The 20,751-nt window shown below is 42.7% G+C and overlaps 1 protein-coding gene across 1 annotated transcript in view; it reads left to right on the forward strand.

The window, feature by feature from the left end:
- Positions 1-20,751, forward strand: part of MYO3A (myosin IIIA) — a 39,457-nt gene that overhangs the window by 5,091 nt on the left and 13,615 nt on the right. Inside the window, exons 3-18 of the mRNA XM_078865357.1 lie at positions 38-172; positions 2,356-2,460; positions 2,897-2,996; positions 3,374-3,450; positions 4,217-4,362; positions 5,054-5,119; positions 6,034-6,189; positions 8,834-8,936; positions 12,202-12,318; positions 13,026-13,130; positions 13,867-13,950; positions 15,171-15,373; positions 16,438-16,536; positions 18,078-18,192; positions 19,419-19,548; positions 20,495-20,705. Of these exons, the coding sequence (XP_078721483.1) occupies positions 38-172; positions 2,356-2,460; positions 2,897-2,996; positions 3,374-3,450; positions 4,217-4,362; positions 5,054-5,119; positions 6,034-6,189; positions 8,834-8,936; positions 12,202-12,318; positions 13,026-13,130; positions 13,867-13,950; positions 15,171-15,373; positions 16,438-16,536; positions 18,078-18,192; positions 19,419-19,548; positions 20,495-20,705 (1,952 nt within the window). The remainder of the gene's footprint in view (positions 1-37; positions 173-2,355; positions 2,461-2,896; positions 2,997-3,373; positions 3,451-4,216; positions 4,363-5,053; positions 5,120-6,033; positions 6,190-8,833; positions 8,937-12,201; positions 12,319-13,025; positions 13,131-13,866; positions 13,951-15,170; positions 15,374-16,437; positions 16,537-18,077; positions 18,193-19,418; positions 19,549-20,494; positions 20,706-20,751) is intronic.

The following is a 20,751-nucleotide window of genomic DNA, read 5'->3' on the forward strand; positions in this document are numbered from 1 at the left end:
AGCCCTCTGTCTTTGCTCACACAATGTCCATCAGCAGGATATTGACGAGGAGATCGAGGCTGAGTACAGTATCCTCACCTCCCTGCCGGAGCACCCCAACATCGTCAGATTCTTTGGCATGTACTACCAGAAGGACGGCGTCAATGGCGACCAGCTGTGGATCGTCCTTGAGGTAACCATAAGGCCCACTCCCAACAAATGGACCCAGCACATCACTCTCATCAACGCTGATTTATATTTGTAATATATCCAATTCCTCATGTGGTATGGTGGTTTGTGTTTGGTCCGATTGCTTTTCTGTATTGCTGTATATAATTTGTTTTGTTTTCGTTCGTTTGGTAAATAAGGTGACTCTTGCAATGAAGACTCTCCTGGTCTCTCACCTGGGCAGAACAAAAATGAACTTGAAACTATTGTTCTGAGTGCAAGCATATCTAACCGGAGGGTGGCTTAGTGACTAGTATAGTTGATATGTATCATACAGTACATTGGTCACAAATTTAGCTGCCCATATTTGTTTCAAAACAACAATATTTTTGGAGTTGTCCTCAGCCCACTCTGCATGTGATCTCTGTGGAAGGGTGTGTCGTTCAAACTCTGGTCCTGCAAGTCACAAGCAAACTCACAGGAACCAAATATAACAACCCAAGGCCGTAATTATAATATATATTGAGGGGGGACACATCCCCCCCCAATATTCAAATAGGCTCAAAATGTCCCCCACAATATATTGCTATAAAATAGATTTCTGTTTATACGATTGTGGTTATGGTTGTACTTTATTAATCCCTAATCTCTGCCATTACATACAATGAAACAAGAAAAGGTAAAAAAGAAAAAAAAAACAGAGCAATGTAATACAATAAACAATTAGACATTATTGTAAAAAATCAATAAAAAGTCCATCCTATGTGTTAGTGATTTTTTTTTTTATTTTAGGCAGGAAATGGCACGAAATTCGTTTTCAAATTTGGATTTATTTTTCTGGGGTGGGACCTCCAGACCCCCTGGAAGATTTGGTCCCCCCCCCCAATGTTGACTCCATGGCTACGGCCTTGTAACAACCGTATATGATGCCGAAGGATTACCGACTCCAGATGCAAGAGAGGTCATCATCCTTGGGCACAGACTGCATGATGATGATAATGATTATTATTATGTTGGACCACAAGATTATTTCTGATCTGATTTTAAAGGTCCATTGGCAAAATGTATATTCGTTCTGTTATTAGTCAGTGTTAATGATAAACATGATGCGTATTTTCACAATCTGCAACATACGAGAGGAATTATAGTATTAGATATACATTAATAGTATTGCCTTTTGTAAAATCACCATGAATGTGCCCAAAGATCTCGTTAATCTTATGATGGGACAATTCTGCCAGAGAAAATCTGTTATTGCAGGCATGGGCTGCAAGGTGACCATAAGGTGACAGTAAACAATGGGTGCTTGAGTCTATTTATTGTATCTTTGTCCCATTGTATGTGTGGATTTCACCTGGATCTCTGGTGTTTTACTCACACAAGACAAACACTCGTTATTCAAATTGGCCAAACATTTCAGTTGAGAACACTCATGAAAAAGAGTCTTGTGAGGCTTTACTGGGTAAACACATATTTGGATAGAGTGGTGGCACAGTGGTTAGCGCACTGGGCTATGACCTCTTCAGCCGAAGTTTTATTCTCAGCCATGGTTATCAATCACTAGAAAATGAAATCTAAACAGGACCAGTCCAAGCCATCCCCCATTCAACCTCATGATTGAGCAACAACTATGACCAACAGAGTGTGGTGGAGGCTTTTGTCCTGCAGTGGATTGACAAGGTCTATAAATTACTGTTACAGTGTTATTTTTTTGTATAATTATTATGACTATATGTAGCTGCCAGAAAAAACACCGGTGAGTAAGCACACACAAATTGCTCACTCGTTCACACATTCGATGGTAAATTATAACAAAGTTGACCCATGCTACAGTGATTGCAAATCCAGATTGATCCCTGTGCCTGCAATTGTTCAACTGTACGATCGAATTTGCTTCTCCCTTAAGCGGAATGTCCACGTTTAGACCTCTGAATCTGCCCAATTACAGTACCCACAAATTTGCTCCACTTTTCTACGGGAACCCCCCCCCCCCCATGGATAATGGAGGATAATGGGAAAAAAGATGGCCACGGATAATTGCAGTTTCCACAGCCCTTCAGCTGCCAGGGATCATAGTCGTCGTAGGTAATAGGGTCGCGGACAAGAGGAACTCTCCTCTGCTGCGGCCTGATGTGGCGGCGGCGGCGCAACTGTTTGCCAGGGGTGTGAGTGCTGCCACGTCTGCTGCTTGTGTTGTGCTGCCTCAAGCTGTGCAACGGAGGCTCGGTGACGGACCTGGTGAAGGGCCAGCTGAAGCGCGGAGAGCGCATGGACGTCATGCTCATCGCTTACATCCTCCGCGGGGCCCTGCTGGTAAGGGCCCATCAGGGCAGGGGCACGGGGCCGAGGTCTCTCATTCTAACCGGGCTCTGCCAGGGTGCATCCATGTCGCAGCCAAAAGCCATGGCTTCTCATGTATGGGGTTCCTGTTGTAATGTCTAGATGCCCGGTTTTATTAAGATACGTTTGTTAAGCTAAAATCTTGTCATGCTTCATTGGGAAAATCTGTCAGGAGTTATTTTTAGAGCTGATTTGTCAAAAGTTAATGGAAATGAAGCGTATTGTCGGTTTATAGGTGTGTGCATCTTTTCGTGAAAATATTTGTCACAACAGCACAGAGTGATTATTCAATGAAATGTTTCTAAGGCAGTTAAATATCATATGTATTGCAAGTATTAGAACGTTGCATTGTAATTTCAATAACATGGCACTTTTATTGACAATGTACATATCTTCTGTGTCCATTCAGGGATTAAATCACCTCCACAGCCACAATATCATCCACCGGGACATCAAAGGAAACAACATTCTGCTCACGACGGATGGGGGCATCAGACTTGTCGACTTTGGTATCTCACGAGCTACTGGCGTGACATTTCTGTAGTTTCACCAAAATATTCTACAGCACAGTAATTCCCCGGTTTATGTCGGGGATACGTTCCTGAAAGGTGCGACGACGAATATCGGGTAGGTGGAGGCGAAGTCTGAGGCGACGGATACGAGAAAGGATGGATGATGCTGTGAGTGACGTAAGTGCAGGACGAGGCGACGCAAATCAGGTCGTGGCGTTAATAAAGTGACGGACGTATTTGCGAAACTACTTAAAAATTGGGGAGACGTAAATCGGGGTATTACTGGACTGGCCTTAATAGGTTCTCACTACGGCTCAGTGTCTCTTTTCCCCCAGCCCAAGTAGGGAATTATTATTTTGTATTTCTGTTTACAGGTGTATCGGCCCAGGTGTCAAAAACTCGGGTGGAAAGAAACACAGCAGTGGGCACCCCGTTCTGGATGGCACCTGAGGTTGGTTAACTTGTGATGGGGTTATTTCTACTCCATGAGTTTTCATGGTTGCGTTCTATAGATCTCCATACCTGAAAAACCTGCCGGTACATGAAGCGAAAACTCTGACACCATGCCGAGGAACATACGGTACAACCCAAAAATACATCAGAGTATTTCTGCTTGCGGTAATGCAAAACCACTTCTTGTGTTGCCATATTTGGTTTTGTTGGAGCCAAATTGTGATTAACATGTAATACGATATAACCAAACATCATTAACCATTGTCCACTATTTGATTGCATAGTCATTATCGTGAAGGTAAATAAGAAGTACGTAATACGTGTGTTTTACATAAATAGACTAGCAGCACAAAACAGGCTTTCTCCCAGTGTTGTCAGAGTACTCTATTTTGTTGTATATACAGTATAAGAATATGTCAAAAAGCGACCAATATAAACATTCTAGAATACAGTAACAGATATGAGGCACGTGTGTGCGTTTTTCTATTTTTATATAAAAAAAAAGTTAAAGGACGATTTGCACATTCAAACATGCAAGGATGTGTTCCATCGCAGCGAACTCTGAAGCACATCGGCTTGCCTTGACAAGCACACGTCAAAACATAACCACAGTCAAGCAGCCTCTGGTCAGATCATTCTGGTCACAGCTCAGTGAGCCGAGCAAAACAGAGCACACGCAATTACAGCACCCTCTTTTGTTTGCGTTGCACCCGCAGCAGTGTGCACTCTGGCGGTTCCGATTGATCTATTGTTCCCGGGCGCAGGTCATCGCCTGCGAGCAGCAGTTGGACTACATGTACGACAGGCGCTGTGACGTCTGGTCCATGGGCATCACGGCCATCGAGCTGGGGGATGGTGACCCCCCGCTGTATGAGCTGCATCCCATGCGCGCCCTCTTTAAGATCCCACGGTGAGCGGCACGGGGAAAGGTGGCAGGGCGAGGGATGGGAAATCGATGGGTTTGTGCACCACGTGCATTCGCGGCTGGGCCCTTCGGTGTGCGGTGTGCCGCCCCGCTTGACCGGCAAGGGAAGGTGGTGCTGTATACCTGCTGGCGCAAGTCTCGGCGTGAACATTTGCGGAGATTCTGAAGTTCAGCGAATTTTTGTGTGTCAACAACACCCATCCTTACCTTAATTTTAACGTAGATCTGTCAGTAAAAAGGCAGGGGCATCTGGCATGCACCGGCTGGCCGCTGGTTAACGTGGACTTGACAGTATCAAAGCCAGCAGTTATGTATGACCAAACATGCGTAATGCATTTATTTTGTGGTGGCTGCAAATGAGGAATACTGGAAAGTAACCGAGGGAAACATTTGCCTGACATTCCGAAAGAACAACAAAGTGGCCTCGGGGTTAGTCCTGTCACCCACTTTCACCACCCTTCAGAGTCCACTGCCCTTTGCATCATGACAGTCTTCTCAAATGAATAATTATTCGTGCTTGGCAGAAACATTGCATCCAGGTTTGTTATATTATGTCATGAATGTGACATATTTACATGTTGCATCTGCACAACTCACCTGCTCTAATGCTCAAGATCTCTGTGTGCTGCTGCAGTGCATGCTTCCATACATTGACGTGAGACATGTGTTTATGCAGAAATCCTCCTCCAACACTGAAGCAACCAGAGCTCTGGCCTCCACTGTTCAACGAATTTATAGCACAGTAAGTGATGCCCACGGCAAACGTTTGATCAGGGCTACATTATCCTACGAGACGACTTGCATGCCTGCTGTGTTAATGTGTCCATGGGTAGTAAATTGTAATGGACAGAAATAATATGTAAAGGCAAGGTATAGTGAGTGACATCAACAGCCTTAGCCATCTTCTTGGTTCTTTCGGTAAAGTCACGTAGAAGGGAAGTAATAAAATAATAAAAATAAAACATAATAAAATGAAATAATTCTCACGACGTTTCGGCTACAACGCAAGCAGACGGCTGCTTGCGTTGTAGCCGAAACGTCGTGAGAATTATTTCATTTTATTATGTTTTATTTTTATTATTTTATTACTTCCCTTCTACGTGACTTTACCGAAAGAACCAAGAAGATGAATCCCTGCAGTCACGAAAGCTTTAAATCGAAAAGCCTTAGCCATGTTTTCCTCCTGATTTTAAGTCAGTGATATCCATTGCAAGTATCCATGCTTCTGCATGAATAGCTCTTTTGAGATTAATTTAAAGACTGTTCCATGCCACAGTGTGCAATTATGGAGCAGCGGAAAAGCAAGATATTCATTTTGATTAACTGAGCTGATCGAACTTCCCCCCAGCAACACGTGACCGCATCACTTGGCGAGATTTCATGATATGTTTTTGCAATTATAGAATTGCAATGCTTACATTTTAAAGTGCACTATAAACCCGTGCTTTGATGTCCTCTCTGCATTAGCCTGAAGGGCTCTAGACCTGCATGCATGCCTCTCCACGCAATGCTTCTGCTATAAAACTCTATATCCCTCTACCCCATGTAATTGGCAGGAATGTCAAATGTTTCACTTCGGCTGTAACCCCTAATAGGGGAAGCGAGCGCTCTCCGCATTGCTCAGCATTCCGCACTGATGCACCGGTGGTTTTGCAGGTGCCTGGTGAAGGATTTTGAGCGCCGGGCCACTGTTTCCCAGCTGCTGGAGGATCCGTTCATCCAGCAGGTGGAAGGCCGCGAGCAGGAACTCCAGAAGCAGCTGACGGAGCTCATTGACCTACACCTGCAAATGGGCAACATCCAGAAGATCAGGTGACTGCTCTGCCTGTCATCGCAGATTTTCAATAAAAGGCGCTCAGTTTGGAGCGCCCTGTGTACAAAAGGGGTTAAATAATTCAATTCCATAGCGAGTTAATGAATTTCGCAAGTTCAGAATCGTTGTTTAAATTAAAACAAATGTTTTTTACATGGTGGTAAATGGTAATGCGTCTTGTGGCTGCTGGGGTGATGGAAACCAAGTACATACAATATTTACGAATTAAAAAACGTTGATTCGTATACGTGGATATTGATTGCTTGTATCGTGACTTTAAGAATCAATACTAATTGGTGAACTGGTGCATCGTATCTCCTCTAGTGTACAGCTTCACCAAACGGTTTGATAAATAATGTTCGAGGTACTTATTAAATAATCTTACCATAGAGTATGTCATGTTAACAGTTTTTTTGCATAAACCCGTATTTGTAAATACCTTACTTTATCACATACACATGTACATGGGCAAGAACCATTTCAGTTGTCTATGCCATCCATTGTTTGTGCTTTGGGTAGCGTTGTGAACATATAACCATTGTTGTTAACATCTCGTATGGGAACATCTCGTATGGCCACCTTATTTTAAAGATGGAGAAAAGTTATCGTACTTGTGTAAATATTAATACTAACACTCATTAATATTTAAGTAAAGTAAGCCCACGAATAAACAACAACAGATATTAGATGGCACATTTGAATTATGTGTTTTATTAAATTGTTATTGCCCTCAAGTCAAATACATTCTTGGAAATATGACCAAGATTTCTGAGGTTACTTTGATCACTGAAGCTTCTAAAGATCCACAAATGATTGATCATCATCAAACCAAACCCTTCCTATAACATTCATGATGTACACATTCCATTTGCATTCTTTGTGTGAACAGCTTGCAGTCATAATTGATAAGAGCACATTTGAAATATTGACCTTTTCTGTATATAATATAATATCATTGGCGGTCGCATTTTAACATCCTTCATTCTTGCCTCTCTTAATATGGAAATTGAGGTGACTGTCCCATTTCAATTCGAACATATTTGAAATATAATTGCCGGTCGCATTTTAACATAATTAAAACCATTAACATGCGGGAAATATACTTTGTTTTATATCAGGTCACACGAGTCATTTTCTGCAGTCATAATTGATTTATTGTGAAGATTACCAGTAAGCAGCTTGAGCAGAACAACAGGGGGCCTCTTCTAGCGCAAGCAGAAATGAGCTGAGCTAAGTCCGTGCTCCGTAAGTCCTGGAGCTCGAGTGTGTGCCTGCACGATGCAGTGGGAAGGGGTGAGCCGGAGAACGAGACGCTCTGCTGACAGCTATGGCTGTGCGTTCCTGATGGGGTCCTACTTCCATCAGCTCAGACAATGTGTCTGGCCATTAGCCGGTGTGCAGACTGACTGCTTTAGGAAGGGTGGGAGGTAAGCAGACGTGCTTGGTGGAACACGGCAAGAATATGTTGCATGACGGGGTGCTTATCTTAAATAATCGGTTTTAAAAACGTCGCTCGTAAAAATGTTTGAAATTGTACACTGTGTTTTTCTTTGATGAGCAAAAAGAACCTCAGTTGTGATGAGAACATCAAGCCAGGGTAGAAAAAGACACCGCTTTGTAAAGGAACGTCTTTTACAATTCCACGAATATTAAGCTCAAGCTCTTAAAAAGTGCAAGGCTTTGGCCTTGGCGGCAGCATTGTGTGATGTGTGGGTGTGAGGAAATGTGCTGTCACGAATGCTCTGGTTTCATCTCAAGCAACCTGGAGCGATCCCCCTTGCTTGAACGCAGCAGGAAGGGGATACAGTAGTGATTGAATAAGTCTCGTAGCCTTTGAATTGTTATTAATGCTGCCTTGAGCAGAATTCAAATGTAAAAGTGTTTATGCATAAAGACGAGCACTGAAAGCAAGCCAGTGAAATTAGCTTTATTTTTAGGTTAATTTAATGTAGATTAAACATTTTTCTCTCAGGTATGGAGGACTTGTTTTTATATCAGCATGGAATATGACTTTTATTTATGTTTGTTTACTCTTTAATGGAAATTACTTTGCATATTTCTGTGGTACATAAACTGAATCTACCTATGATCTTATGTACAATTTTATTATTGCTGTTAAACACATTGGAATAAGGCACTGTACACTGTGCATTTGTATAAGATGCGATTTTTAAGAAGGTAATGTATTATACGGTTTAAAATCTTTGAAAATGTATGGATATATTTATCGCCGAATCTACTGTTGAATGATGGCCTCATTACGTCGTATTGGTCATGGGATTGTTTGACTCTACTTCACCACACTGATCAGTGTGGGTTGGTAAAGAGGTAGGGGGCACACAGGACACGGCTCCAATTTCACTCACCAATGATTTTAGTCGTTACCAGGAATCAAACTTAGGTCACCGGCTCCAAAGCATAGTGCGCTAACCACTGTGGCACCACTCCACTAAATAGTTCAAAATAGCCCTTCGTAATCATAAACGCAAAATCAAGTGCGGTGCAGCCCACAATGAAGCTCGCAGTATGTGTCAGCTTTGAACATTTCCCAGATTCGTGTAATTAATTTGCCTAGCCTAGCTTACACAATGTGTTGCCATGCTCGATACAAGCACCATCGCTGACGCTTCTGCGATGTTGCAGGCATGAGCGGCTGCACACCAAGAAGACGGAGTACATGAAGTCACGGCTACGAGCTGAGCTGAACGTTGTGGACGACCTTGTCAAGCTCGACGTTCTTGACGAGGTTCCCGGCTGCTCACTCGCTCGCTCGCGGTGCTCCGTATCAGATGTTCACCTTTCCGATTCATTCAGCCAGCTGTCCATACCCCCCCCCCCGCCCCCCCGACGATCTGTCCTGCCTTTCCATCATGCTCATTCGTCCATTTTTTTCTTGTGAGATGCTTAGTGCTGTATCTTTGTTATTCTGCGCATCAATGTACACCATTTTAATCGAACTACTGATATATACTATACATACTATGATATAACAAACAGGCAATAACTACTTTTGCTATATATACAATATGGATTTGCTCTCCAGCACACCGTTGTGCTGTACGAGTAACGAATTGGCATGTTCTGTTTACGTGGCAAACCTGACTAATAGGCTGTGTCGGGTGGTGGGCGGGTTTAACGACACATTCATATTTACTCGATCTAACCCAAAACACGTACATTATGGATCCTGGTCGCGACAGCCTACGTGTTAAACTGACAGGATACCTCAGTAATATCTCATATCTGGAAGTCAAGTGGTGCTGCGGTTTAAGGGTTCAAATTACATTTAGGAAGTTGTGAGATTAAAATACTGAGCAATAGTTGACTCAAGCATCTCTCTGGGGTCCATATCATAAATACCTCTTTGTGGGAAGGTAAAATAGTTATATTTAGCAGAGTTTGGTCCCTGTCACAGAAATGTGGAATTCATACCGCTGGCTCAGAAAAATCAATGGAGATAAGCACCTCCCTATGCTTTTTTGAGTGGGATGACGCTTTTAACTTGAATCAAAATTGTAATTTACACACACTTTTGTATTTTCCGGACTGACTCACAATATCTAAAAATGGCCTCATCAGGCACAATTATAGCTGTGTGATCTGTGCACCTGGCTAACTGCATAACGTAAATGTATTTAATGATATTTAATGTGAGATAGTGGTTGGGGGAGGGGGTTACTCTGTGTGTGAGTGGTACGTTCCTCTTGCCAGGTGAGGCATCTTCACATATGCACACTGATCACCGCTTGAAGTACGGTCACATATTGTTCACGGTTGATAGTACAGCCTGAACCACAAGGCACTCGGTCACCTTCAGCTGTGCTTACACCAAACTTGATGTTGGCAGAGAAGGTGAAGAAGTAAGGGGGTGGTAATAAGCACTGGGTATGAAGAAGACGCTTTTTACATTTTGACCATTGCTGGACTCTCCTTGAAGAATCAAATCTTATCGAATTGGAGACAGAATTGAGAGAAGTAAATTTGGACATAGTTGGGCTTAGCGGGGATGAGCAGAACTCCATACATTTGAAAAGTGCCAACCTTGTCTTTCTGAGAGGGAGAGTTCACTTACTATGGATGATCGGAACGCTTAGTCTCATCGAGGATCTAACAAAGAGCTCTAGGATTCAAAAGAAAATGAGACAAACTTTCCAAGCTCACATTGCTCGAACAATAAGCCGTGAATAAGTAGTTAAAATGTAGAGCAGAAATTATCCAACTTCTAAGTGACAGTAAATTGCGATGAAGGATTGCCCATGCTGTGTCAATCATGGAGGATTTTTTTGACAATACTTCACCACACTGGTGGTAAAGAGGAAGGCTCAGGATTGATTCACATATCACTCTGCACTGATGATAGCCATGGCCTGGCATTAAAATCGATTCGCCGGGTTTGTAGTGCTGTGCACGAACTGCTACGCTGCTGTTTCACCCCCTGAATATAAACTATTAAATAACTAGCACCAGTGCCGGATTATCCTCGTAGCGAAAGTAGCATATGCTATGGGCCCCGCACTTTCAAGGGCCCCACGCTAAATGCTTTCAAGATATCGATTCCAGTTCAGTGATTCTGTACTTGCTCTATTACTATAGTACTATACTGCCTTCAACTTTTATGAACGACTGGGTGTTTAAAGTGAGCCATTTGTCGTATTTGGTTGGAAAGCAAATGAAAAAATCCAATTACTTTACTATGCAAGTTAAAAATGTGTTGTTTGAATATTTACGTGTTTTTTATATTTAGGGCCCCTTTATAACATATGCTACAGGCCCCGCACTAGCTTAATCCAGCACTAACACAACAGTATACAGTTCTGTTTAAGCATTGCCACCGTTAAACTTCTTTGCAGGCAAATCGGCAAGTGTTTGGAAAATCTGATCTGTAGATAATCATTAAGCATTTTGTCTGATACCATGCATCATTATATTTGATTACCTAACAAAGTGTCATGATTGCACTTGTGCTCTCTACATTAATATCATTTTATATAACCACTAGATTGAAAGATGTTCATATTGACTGCATTTAATATAAGTTGTATAATTTTCGTGGCACATCCTTTAGAAATATGATTTTAAAATGAAGGTTAAATTTTTTGCTTAAATGGTTTGTTTCATCTTTAAATAAAGAATGTTTAAATCAATAAAAACTACGAGGGGAAAATCAATAGTCATATTTTTGAAAATGGAATAACACTCGAAAGATGCTCTTTGCGGGGGAGGAGTATACTCCACAAAGGTTCATAATCAATGGACAGTCCTCCAGAAGCCACCTGCCAGCGCCTTGACTGCGGTGAAACATCTGTAGAGTAACCCTGAATGCAGGAGGCATTATGTATTTGTTCAGCAAATTATCTGACCTCTTGAAACATTTACTGACCTTCTTAGTTTTGTTTTTAGCATAACCACTTAGTTTTTCCACCTGTTTAAATTGTGTATCATCTGCCGTTGCATAGAAGGACTCTTATTACAGGAACCTCATGATTGAAATGTAAAACAAGATGGATTAACTAGTGATGTGGAATTAGCCATGGTGTAAAGGTATTGAGTGATAGGGCCCCACCTGTCCTATCTGTACAAAGCATGTAGTTGCTGTCGAGTGCTTTTCAGCTGGAACACTTTTTCTGTCTCATAAGTTGTACACTCATTCTAGTAAGTAACTTTACGGTTTACTTTTCTAGATAAAAGCCTTAATGTTCCGTGGTTTTCACACTTAGTTACATTATCTGCAGCCAAAGATGTGTTCTTGACCACACGTAATACTGGCGGTAATTTTTATTAAATTATAATGCTGCCCAATGGATATCTGAGCCCAGTATGGGCCACCCATAGGTCAACTCAGACTAAACTGACTTCCTGACACAGTATATCAACATCACCACCAGGGAGCAAATGTAGGCATGTTTGATCCTGACCACACCCCTCCTGTACCGTGTGAACTTAAATGTATCCTCACTTAACAGAGCTTGTCACCCCAATATTTAAAGAGATCTCCCTCTCGCTCCTTACAGACGACAATTATAGAGCAACTGCAGAAGCGCTATGCCGATCAGCAAATCTACACCTACGTGGGGGACATTCTCATCGCCATCAATCCATTTCAGATCTTGGATATCTACTCCCCAAAGGTAAGAGGATTTACCAAAGGTGGATTGATATTTGCTTCTAACTTTACTTGCGGCCATGAAGCAATGTATGTACAGGATGTTGAACTTTTTTCGCACCACACAGAGCCAACCGTGCTAAATGGAGGTGCCGGGAAGGAAAACAAGCTAAATACAAAAAAAAGTTCTAAATAAATTAGTTTCCAATCTATATTTAAAAATGCATAGTTCCAGTAGCTTCCTAATATCAGAAGGAAGAGCATCCAGAAGGTCGCAGAAGCACATCTAAAAGCGCGCGATGCGGTAACCGTCTTTGTTCGATGTCGAGCCAAACGCCTCTGTAAGGATGACGGGCGTTTTCGTGATGGTTTATATTCCTTGACGAGTTCAGCAAGGTATTGTGGTTCATTTGCGGCAAGCACTTTGTGTGTTATGAGTGCGACCTTTTAATGTATTTGTTCGGCAACTGGAAGCAAATGCAACTCGGTGAGCACTTGGAAAATCATGGTCACATCTTGCAGTACGCGTCACGACACGTGCCAGAGAATTGTGTACCCGCTGCAGCTTGGTAATGTTCTTGCCAGACGTCCCGTAGAGTAGCAATGGAACGGATGGCCCATCAGGCACCTCTGAAGATTGTCCGCGAAGGGGCTGTATCCGCGTCGAGCGAGTGGCTGAGTGAAAGGTCCCACACGGCCCTGAATTGTGGTGTCCGTGTCCCTGGGCTGCAGCACTCCGTCCTGTACCGAGGTGCGAAGCGCACGGCGAACCCACCTCACATCTTCGCCATCTCCGACAACGCTTACCACTCCATGGTCACCTACAATGCCCACCAGGTAAATGGCTGTGCCGTGTTGTACGTATGTGGCAAAGATCCATTAATGTATCGATTACAATCAATTCTTAAGCTCTCTGATTAATTAATTGAATTATGTGTGCGTCACCTACGATTTGTGTGCATTTTGAGTACTGCGATGGGTTGAATTGGCCCTTGCAGCCACTCCAAGTGCTCCATTCACTACGATGTTAAACATATCTTTCACTGATTTTCCACCATGAAATATGAAAATTTACTGAATCGTCGGGCGAAGCGGGGTCTAGATACGTAACGTTATAATCATGTTGTACTGCACGTAATGTACACAAGCAATACGTGTTCATTAATTATGCTTGTTGCTCTTACAGTTGCAATGCACGTTATATAATATGCAAGCTAATACCCTTAAAAATTTAGTAAAGTTGGGGAAATAATTTTCATTTCAGGTGACAAGTCTTAATCACAACCTTGTGGAGGGATGTTGTCTGTAACTCTGACAATTTTATCTTCACTCTCTGCTTTTTATATCACGTTTAGTAACAGGCATTTAATCCTCCCCGTTTGAAGGAAGATAAAATATAGTCCAGACTTTGCAATGTCAATTTAATTATAGCGATTGGGCTCTCATTCATTCGTTGCTTTATTTTTAAAAAACTTTTCGCAATGTATTTTTGGTAATGTATAGGCAAACACGGTAGTAATGCAATTAGAGGTCCAGTGTTTGATTCTGATTTCTTTCCTACCGTGGTGTGAAGTGCATCATCGTGAGTGGAGAGAGCGGATCAGGGAAGACTGAGAGCTCCCATCTCATTGTGCAGCAGATGACAGTTCTTGGCAAGGTACTGCTCGCGAGAGATACTCGGCACGACCGCATCAATCACTCTGTTACTTTATTATCTGTCAGCTTCTGCTGAATAAGGCACACGCATTAAATTACTGTACCTATCGAAATCCACAGTGTATGAGTAGGTCCATAGCTACTTCGTTTAATGTTCCCTGCGAAAGGAAGTTATCTTTTAAGGATTTTGAAATGTTCACAAAAGCTGACTAAGTGCTATTGCACTGCATTCAATTTACAATGAATGGAAACTGGAAGGAAGTGTCACATTTAAACTGGTTCCACTTTGGTGACAAACAAATGGTAATAGTTACGATGTGTGAAACATTTTTTGTGCCTTTAAGGAAAAACCTCACTCTTTTTTTTCTGGAGCCGCATCCTAATTTATTATGTAACATTTCTTAGGGTTGCCTGGTGAAGTAATATTATTTGTGGATATCTTTTACAACTATGCGAATGCTCATTGAAGAAAATCATTTATTTTTGAAGGGTCCACCAGGAGTAAGATACAGAGAAGAACAGATGGGCCAGAGAATGTGTGAAAACGATAGTTCAAAACAGAGACCGTGGAAGATTCAGGGAGCAGCGTAGAAGCAAAATAACAGGGTATAATATGTCACGATAAATGTTTTAATGTATATAAATACGTGATAAAAAAACACGTCACTGCAATCATTAGGCACTGCCTTTTAACAGAAATGTAGCATCGTCCATTTTTTCTGCCACAGTGTGTTATCCAGAGATCGCCGCTTTGTTTCGATCTCTCGGCACGGCAGTTGAAACAAGACGTAAGCTCCTTTAATTGCCCCCAACTATGTCCACTCTGGCCAGAGTGGAGACGTAGGCCAAATACACTCTAAAGCTCCCTGTAGTGGAGGCTTTCCCTTGCAGTGGCATAAGTAATTGCAGGACTTTGCCTTTATCATAACAACCTTTTCCTACATATTGATGACGGAGGCAAGATGCATTTTAAACTTAATTTGGAGCTTTCGTGACTGCAGGAATTATTCTTTGGTTCTTTCGGTAAAGTCACGTATAAAGATAAAATAATAAATGCTAGTATTTAATTTAATTTATTATTTTATCTTTATACGTGACTTTACCGAAAGAACCAAAGAATAAGATGCATTTTTTCTGTGCTCATGCCATTGGAAATGCATACCCATAAGTTAAATCACGGGCCTTCTCACACTCTGAAACCCGCAAACGTGCATGCGGCAGGCCAGCGATCGTGCACTGCAGGAAAAGGTGCTGCAGGTGAACCCGCTGGTCGAGGCGTTCGGGAACGCGTGCACCATCATCAACGGCAACTCGAGCCGCTTCGGCAAGTACCTGGAGATGCACTTCACGAACAGCGGCACGGTGGCAGGCGCGCAGATCTTCGAGTACCTGCTGGAGAAGTCCCGCGTCACCAACCAAGCCCCGTGAGTCGATCTGGTCTAACCGCTGAGCACCGGCCATGAGCAATCTTACAGTTACACCATCACCATTCACTGAGCTTTCAATCGACATGTTGTGACTTTCCGATGTTACATGCTTGCTTGTTAGCTGAGTAGGCCTACCCCGAAATGAAACGACCCAACTGACTGACGGCTTAGTGTAAATACTGTTGATTACACCGCGAGAAAATTGAAGGAACGCATGGATCAGGGAACAAACACAAATCAGACATTATGGTTGACCATCCATAAAAGTAAATGGGCTTTGACAGGACACATCGCGTATTGGGACGATGGTCGATGGACGAGTGGCGACGGAATGGCAGCCAAAAGAGTCGCAGAAATGGAGCGATAAGAAGAGTGCGTGTGCAGGAGTGAGATGGATGCTTACAGTGCTGGACCGTGAGGGATGGCGGCAGCACGGGGAGGCCTTCATCCAGCAGTTGATTGACCACGGATGATGATATGCAATGAGAATGCAGTGATTTGATTTAATAGGAAACATGTGACGGATTGTGACTGATTCTGTCCAATTTCAGACGGTTACATATTCAGAAACAAACCGTAAAATACACACTTGTAGGAATATACTTTGATTAAATATGCTAACTTATTACTCCTACTTCCTATTGGAGACCCAGTGATTGACATTATCGTGGCTGTTTTCATTGTCTAAATGAGTTTTGATGTTTTTTTTGTAATAATCAACCATTGTCTATCCACTAATATATGACGGCTTCCCCATAACAACATCATCATTCACGGTCTTGCAATGCCACAATGCATCTTGCTCCTGCATGCGAGATGATTTCATTACCCCCGTCTCTGAAATGTTTCCCTCCTAATCTCAATCATCAGCTAGTATCTCTTCTTGCACTGTGTCCTGCCTTAAACTATGGACATGTCTCCGATTTTTGTTCGTTATAACACCGACAGACTGCAATAATTACTTGTGTTTTTTTTGTCGTTATATGTGTAAACATTGTGGTATTGTGTTCCACTGGTTATGCATTTTCAATGTAGATTTTTTTGTAAAATATTTTTTTCAGGTTTGAAAAAAACTTTCACATTTTCTACTACATGTATGCCGGGCTTGCACAGCAAGACAAACTCCAGCAGCACTGTCTTTCCACCACCGAAGCCCCACGGTACTACTCATCATCACCCCGTGCACGCCTCACCATTGCCCGTTACATTTAAATTGGCTCCGTGCGCTGCTGCCACTCTGGTCTAGCCAGCAGCTTTTCTAACGACTCGAGATTTGAGGCAATTGAAAGTGATTTCCTGCTCCAAAAAGCATCGGGCCGATGCTAATCTCCTGTTTAAAGACCTAAGGCAGTCGTGAAAATTCCATATTCCTATGGTGGGGGCCAAGTTATCCAAGGGGCAACCGCTGTTGACCTCTCCACAAAGTAGTAGTAATGTTATTGACCCCCAGAGGGATGATGGGCTGAGTCAATCTCCAACCAGGATTTGAACTCGCAATCTGCAGATTGTGAGCAGCTCGCTGTACCACTGAGCCCCTTTTGAATTGGAATAGCCTTGTATTGGAATTGCCCTGGCATTTGACACGTTAATCATATTTCATCTAACGGAGCATGCTTGGTAATTTCAATATTCTTTAGAAGTATCATTTTTAAAGTTTGCTCATAATAGATCAGTGAAATTATAAAACATGTTCTTTTATTTTTATTTTGCAATGTGATGATTGACGAAATGTGCTGATTTGTTTCCTTCTGATGACTAACATTTTATCACATTGTGTGTGTCCGATTATTAACTGCAGTATGCATACACATGATATACACAAGTGTTCATAATCTTTCACTATCCAGCAACGTGGTTTTTAGGGGCCGTCCATAAATGACGTCACGCACCTGGGGGGGGGGGGGGTCAGACATTTGTGACGATGTGTGACGAGGGGGGGGGCGGTTGAGAAATGTGACCTCACATCAAAATGCGCAACTTTAAATAAATATAGACAACACGTTCTACTTAATTAAATAGACTTTTTAATAAATGTTGTTTCCTACAACATCAGAGTGCAGCGCCACATTAAATACGCGATACGCACTACAATGACAATAGTTTAAAGCGATTTGAAGAATGTTTTATTTGGGGGGGGGGGGGCGGCAGAGCTTTGTGACGTTATATTTGAGAGGGGGGTCTGACTTTTTGTGACGCCGTGTGACGATGGGGGGGGGGGGGGGGGTCAAAAATCGTCCAAAATCACGTGAAGTCATTTATGGACGGCCCTCTTAATACAACAATAACATATTGATTACTCTTAGGCTTTTTCGGTAAAGTCACGTAGGTAAAAAAAATTATAATAATAAATAATATAAATAATATTATTTATTTTTTACCTACGTGACATTACCGAAAAAACCTAATAGTATGTTTCCTTGCAGTCACGAAAGCTTCAAATCTAGAACATATTGATTGCTGCACAGTATGTGGCTGTCCATGACGAGAAAAATTGTTGAAAAAATCCCATAATTGCAAATCCGCGTAGTCCTCTATCGTTTTGTCGTGAGCAAATGTCGGCAGACCGAACACTAAACGACAACAGATCTTTCCGAGACTTTTTGCGCCAGCTGCGTTGGGGGGGGGCGAGCGTCTTTGGTTTGTGTGGCGGTGGCTCGCGAGCGGAAGCAGCCCGCTGAGTCCTGTCTGGTTGGCACGGCAGATACCTCGTCAGCAGTAGCAGCCCCTCTTTGGAAGAAATCCTCTCCACTGGCTTTCATCAGCAGCAGTTCGAGGCCATTGAACACTGCTTCAACATACTTGGCTTCACAACAGAGGTAACGTCGGTTTCATCGTCAAGTAATTATTCTTTATAAAGCGGATGCAGTATCTTACATTTACATGCAGGGCAGCTGTAACTATTTGCACAACAACTCCTAATCGCATACACTTAGGTAGAAAAATTAAATAAAACAAAATTTCATGACGTTTCGATCGCAACACAAACGGTCTTCCTCAGGCGGAAAACAATTAATAATAATAATAATAATCCAGCATTGGAACTGCTGAACCAATTAAGAAGAAGAAGGCTTTACCGAAAGAACCAAAGAGTATGGATTCCTGCAGTCACAAAAGCTTCAAATCAAGATAGTACACTTAATATACCCTTGCTTTATTTCGTTTAAAAAGCGTGGAGAGGTGTGCGTTTGGAATTGGCACTGTGAGACAAAGGAACACCTGGGTCAGAGCACACGTTGTGTTTATTGGAGACGTATTGACTGATGAGACAAATAAGTGAGCTTGCACGGGATTCCTCACGAGCCAATGGTCGAGGGCGATGCTGGAGTGGCAGCCAATGGAGGAAAACAATGCCACTGCAAAGAGGACGACCACAGTGAAGATGGAGTGTCGAAATCGGTTCATATGCAGGAGTTGCAGTAGATGGATCGTGCATCACAAGACTGTGCGATGACAGTGACATGGCTGAGCCTTCGTACAGCAATGGATCAATCATGGCCGGTGTTGATGATGGATATTATCAGACAGAGGTTAATTTTCAGTAAAACTATTTTAATATATGTAATCTACAGTTAACAGAACGTGAAGATATATTTTTTTCATATCAACAGCTGTCCTGGAATGTACTTGTCAACGCTAGAGCTGAGGTTAGTGCGAGCCCTGAGCCGGGGTTGAGTAGGGCTGAGCATCTTAAAGCTGTTCGTGCCAAAAATAATCACGCCAGTCAGGATAAGAGGCGTCTACACTGCTTGTTCCAAGGGTTTAATGTGTGTGTGTGGCTGTGCATATGCTCTTAAGTTTGTTTTTGTGTGCGCATGTGTTTCTGTAGCATGGCCTTCATGGCGATGATAATAATTTGTTCATTTCCATTTCAGGAAAGCATTTCTCCATTGCATTGCCAAGATATCACACTATTTAAAAATGCTGCTTCAAGCAGACTTTATTGATTCATGTGATTTTGGGACAATGATGCTTGCGTTTATGTTTCGAGTCCTTGAGAGCATTCACGTGGGTATCCTGCGCTGTTCTCCCCTACACCTAACAGGAAGTTTCCTGCGTTTACAATATTTTGGCTGGGATTCTCAACGTGGGGAACATTGAGTTCATGTCCATATCTACAGACCATCAATCTGACAAGAGCAACATAGACCCCAACTCCGCAGCCCTGGAGAACGGTGAGTCTCAATATTGTTACAGATCAAAGGTGGAATTATGAATTGATTAGTATCGATTCTTAAACTCATGACACATGCATTGAATAATGTAAGATAGAATCATGGCTTCTCACTTTATTTCAGTTGAACATGATGTATTTACTGTGCCACTAGTTTAAATCCTAGTCGGGCATCAACACAGATCATCATCTCACTGGGGTTCTCTTGTGGAACGTGAATGGTAGTCATCTTAAATACAATGACCAACCCACTTACGATAAATATTCTGCGCAAACTCAGGGCTCCCAACGGAGATGATTACTGTTTAACACGTAGGCTTTCGCGACCAATGTTGTGGAGATGATTATTGCCCAAATTCTCATTTCAGCAGGGAGACACTTGAATATGAGATGGTCTGTAAGACCAAATTATTCAACAGGCCTTGTAGTTTCGCACCAGTCAACTTAGCAGCCACCCTGGGAGAGCCACCACAGATTTATGAACAACCATTTGACTTGACGAGATGTGTTGGATCGACTTAATTAGCCAAACTTGTTGTTTTAGACAAAGCCAAATAAAACAAAACATCCACCAAGTGTGGACATAAAGCTGCCATAAAATAATGCAATAAAGTCTTTGCATCTCTTTATTTATGTTTAAATGCACTCATATACACGAGGGTTTACCAATCAAGAAAGATGAAAACTGTATCTTCTTGGTTCTTTCGGTAAAGTCACGTGACTTTACCGAAAGCTTTAAATCGAAATGAAAACTGTCGTTTGGTCGAGAAGCACGAAGCAGGCCCCGTGCCTGTCGGCATGTTTTACGAGCCTCTGATTTTTTGAGCAGCCAACTTTACAACCACCCCTGCAAGAGCCGCTGCAGAGTGATAACTCCACGAGCAATACCTCCATTTGGCACTCATGAGTCTGCCAGTCGATTTTCACATGCGTCCGTGTGTGCCTAGCGGCCGCTCCGCTGAAGGTCCGCGCCGAGGAGCTCCTAGAGGCGCTGGTCTCGCGCTGCGTGGTGGCGCGCGGCGAGACCATCATGCGCACCAACACCGTGGAGAAGGCGAGCGACGTACGAGATGCCATGGCCAAGGCGCTGTACGGCCGCCTTTTCAGCTGGATCGTGCTCCGCATCAACACGCTCCTGCAGCCCGACAAAGACGCCAGGTGCCGTGTTCTCGCCGCCAAACACAGTAATGGCACGCCGGGAAAT

The sequence above is a fragment of the Lampetra fluviatilis genome, chromosome 2 (genome assembly GCF_964198595.1).
Source record: "Lampetra fluviatilis chromosome 2, kcLamFluv1.1, whole genome shotgun sequence".
NCBI lineage: Eukaryota > Metazoa > Chordata > Hyperoartia > Petromyzontiformes > Petromyzontidae > Lampetra > Lampetra fluviatilis.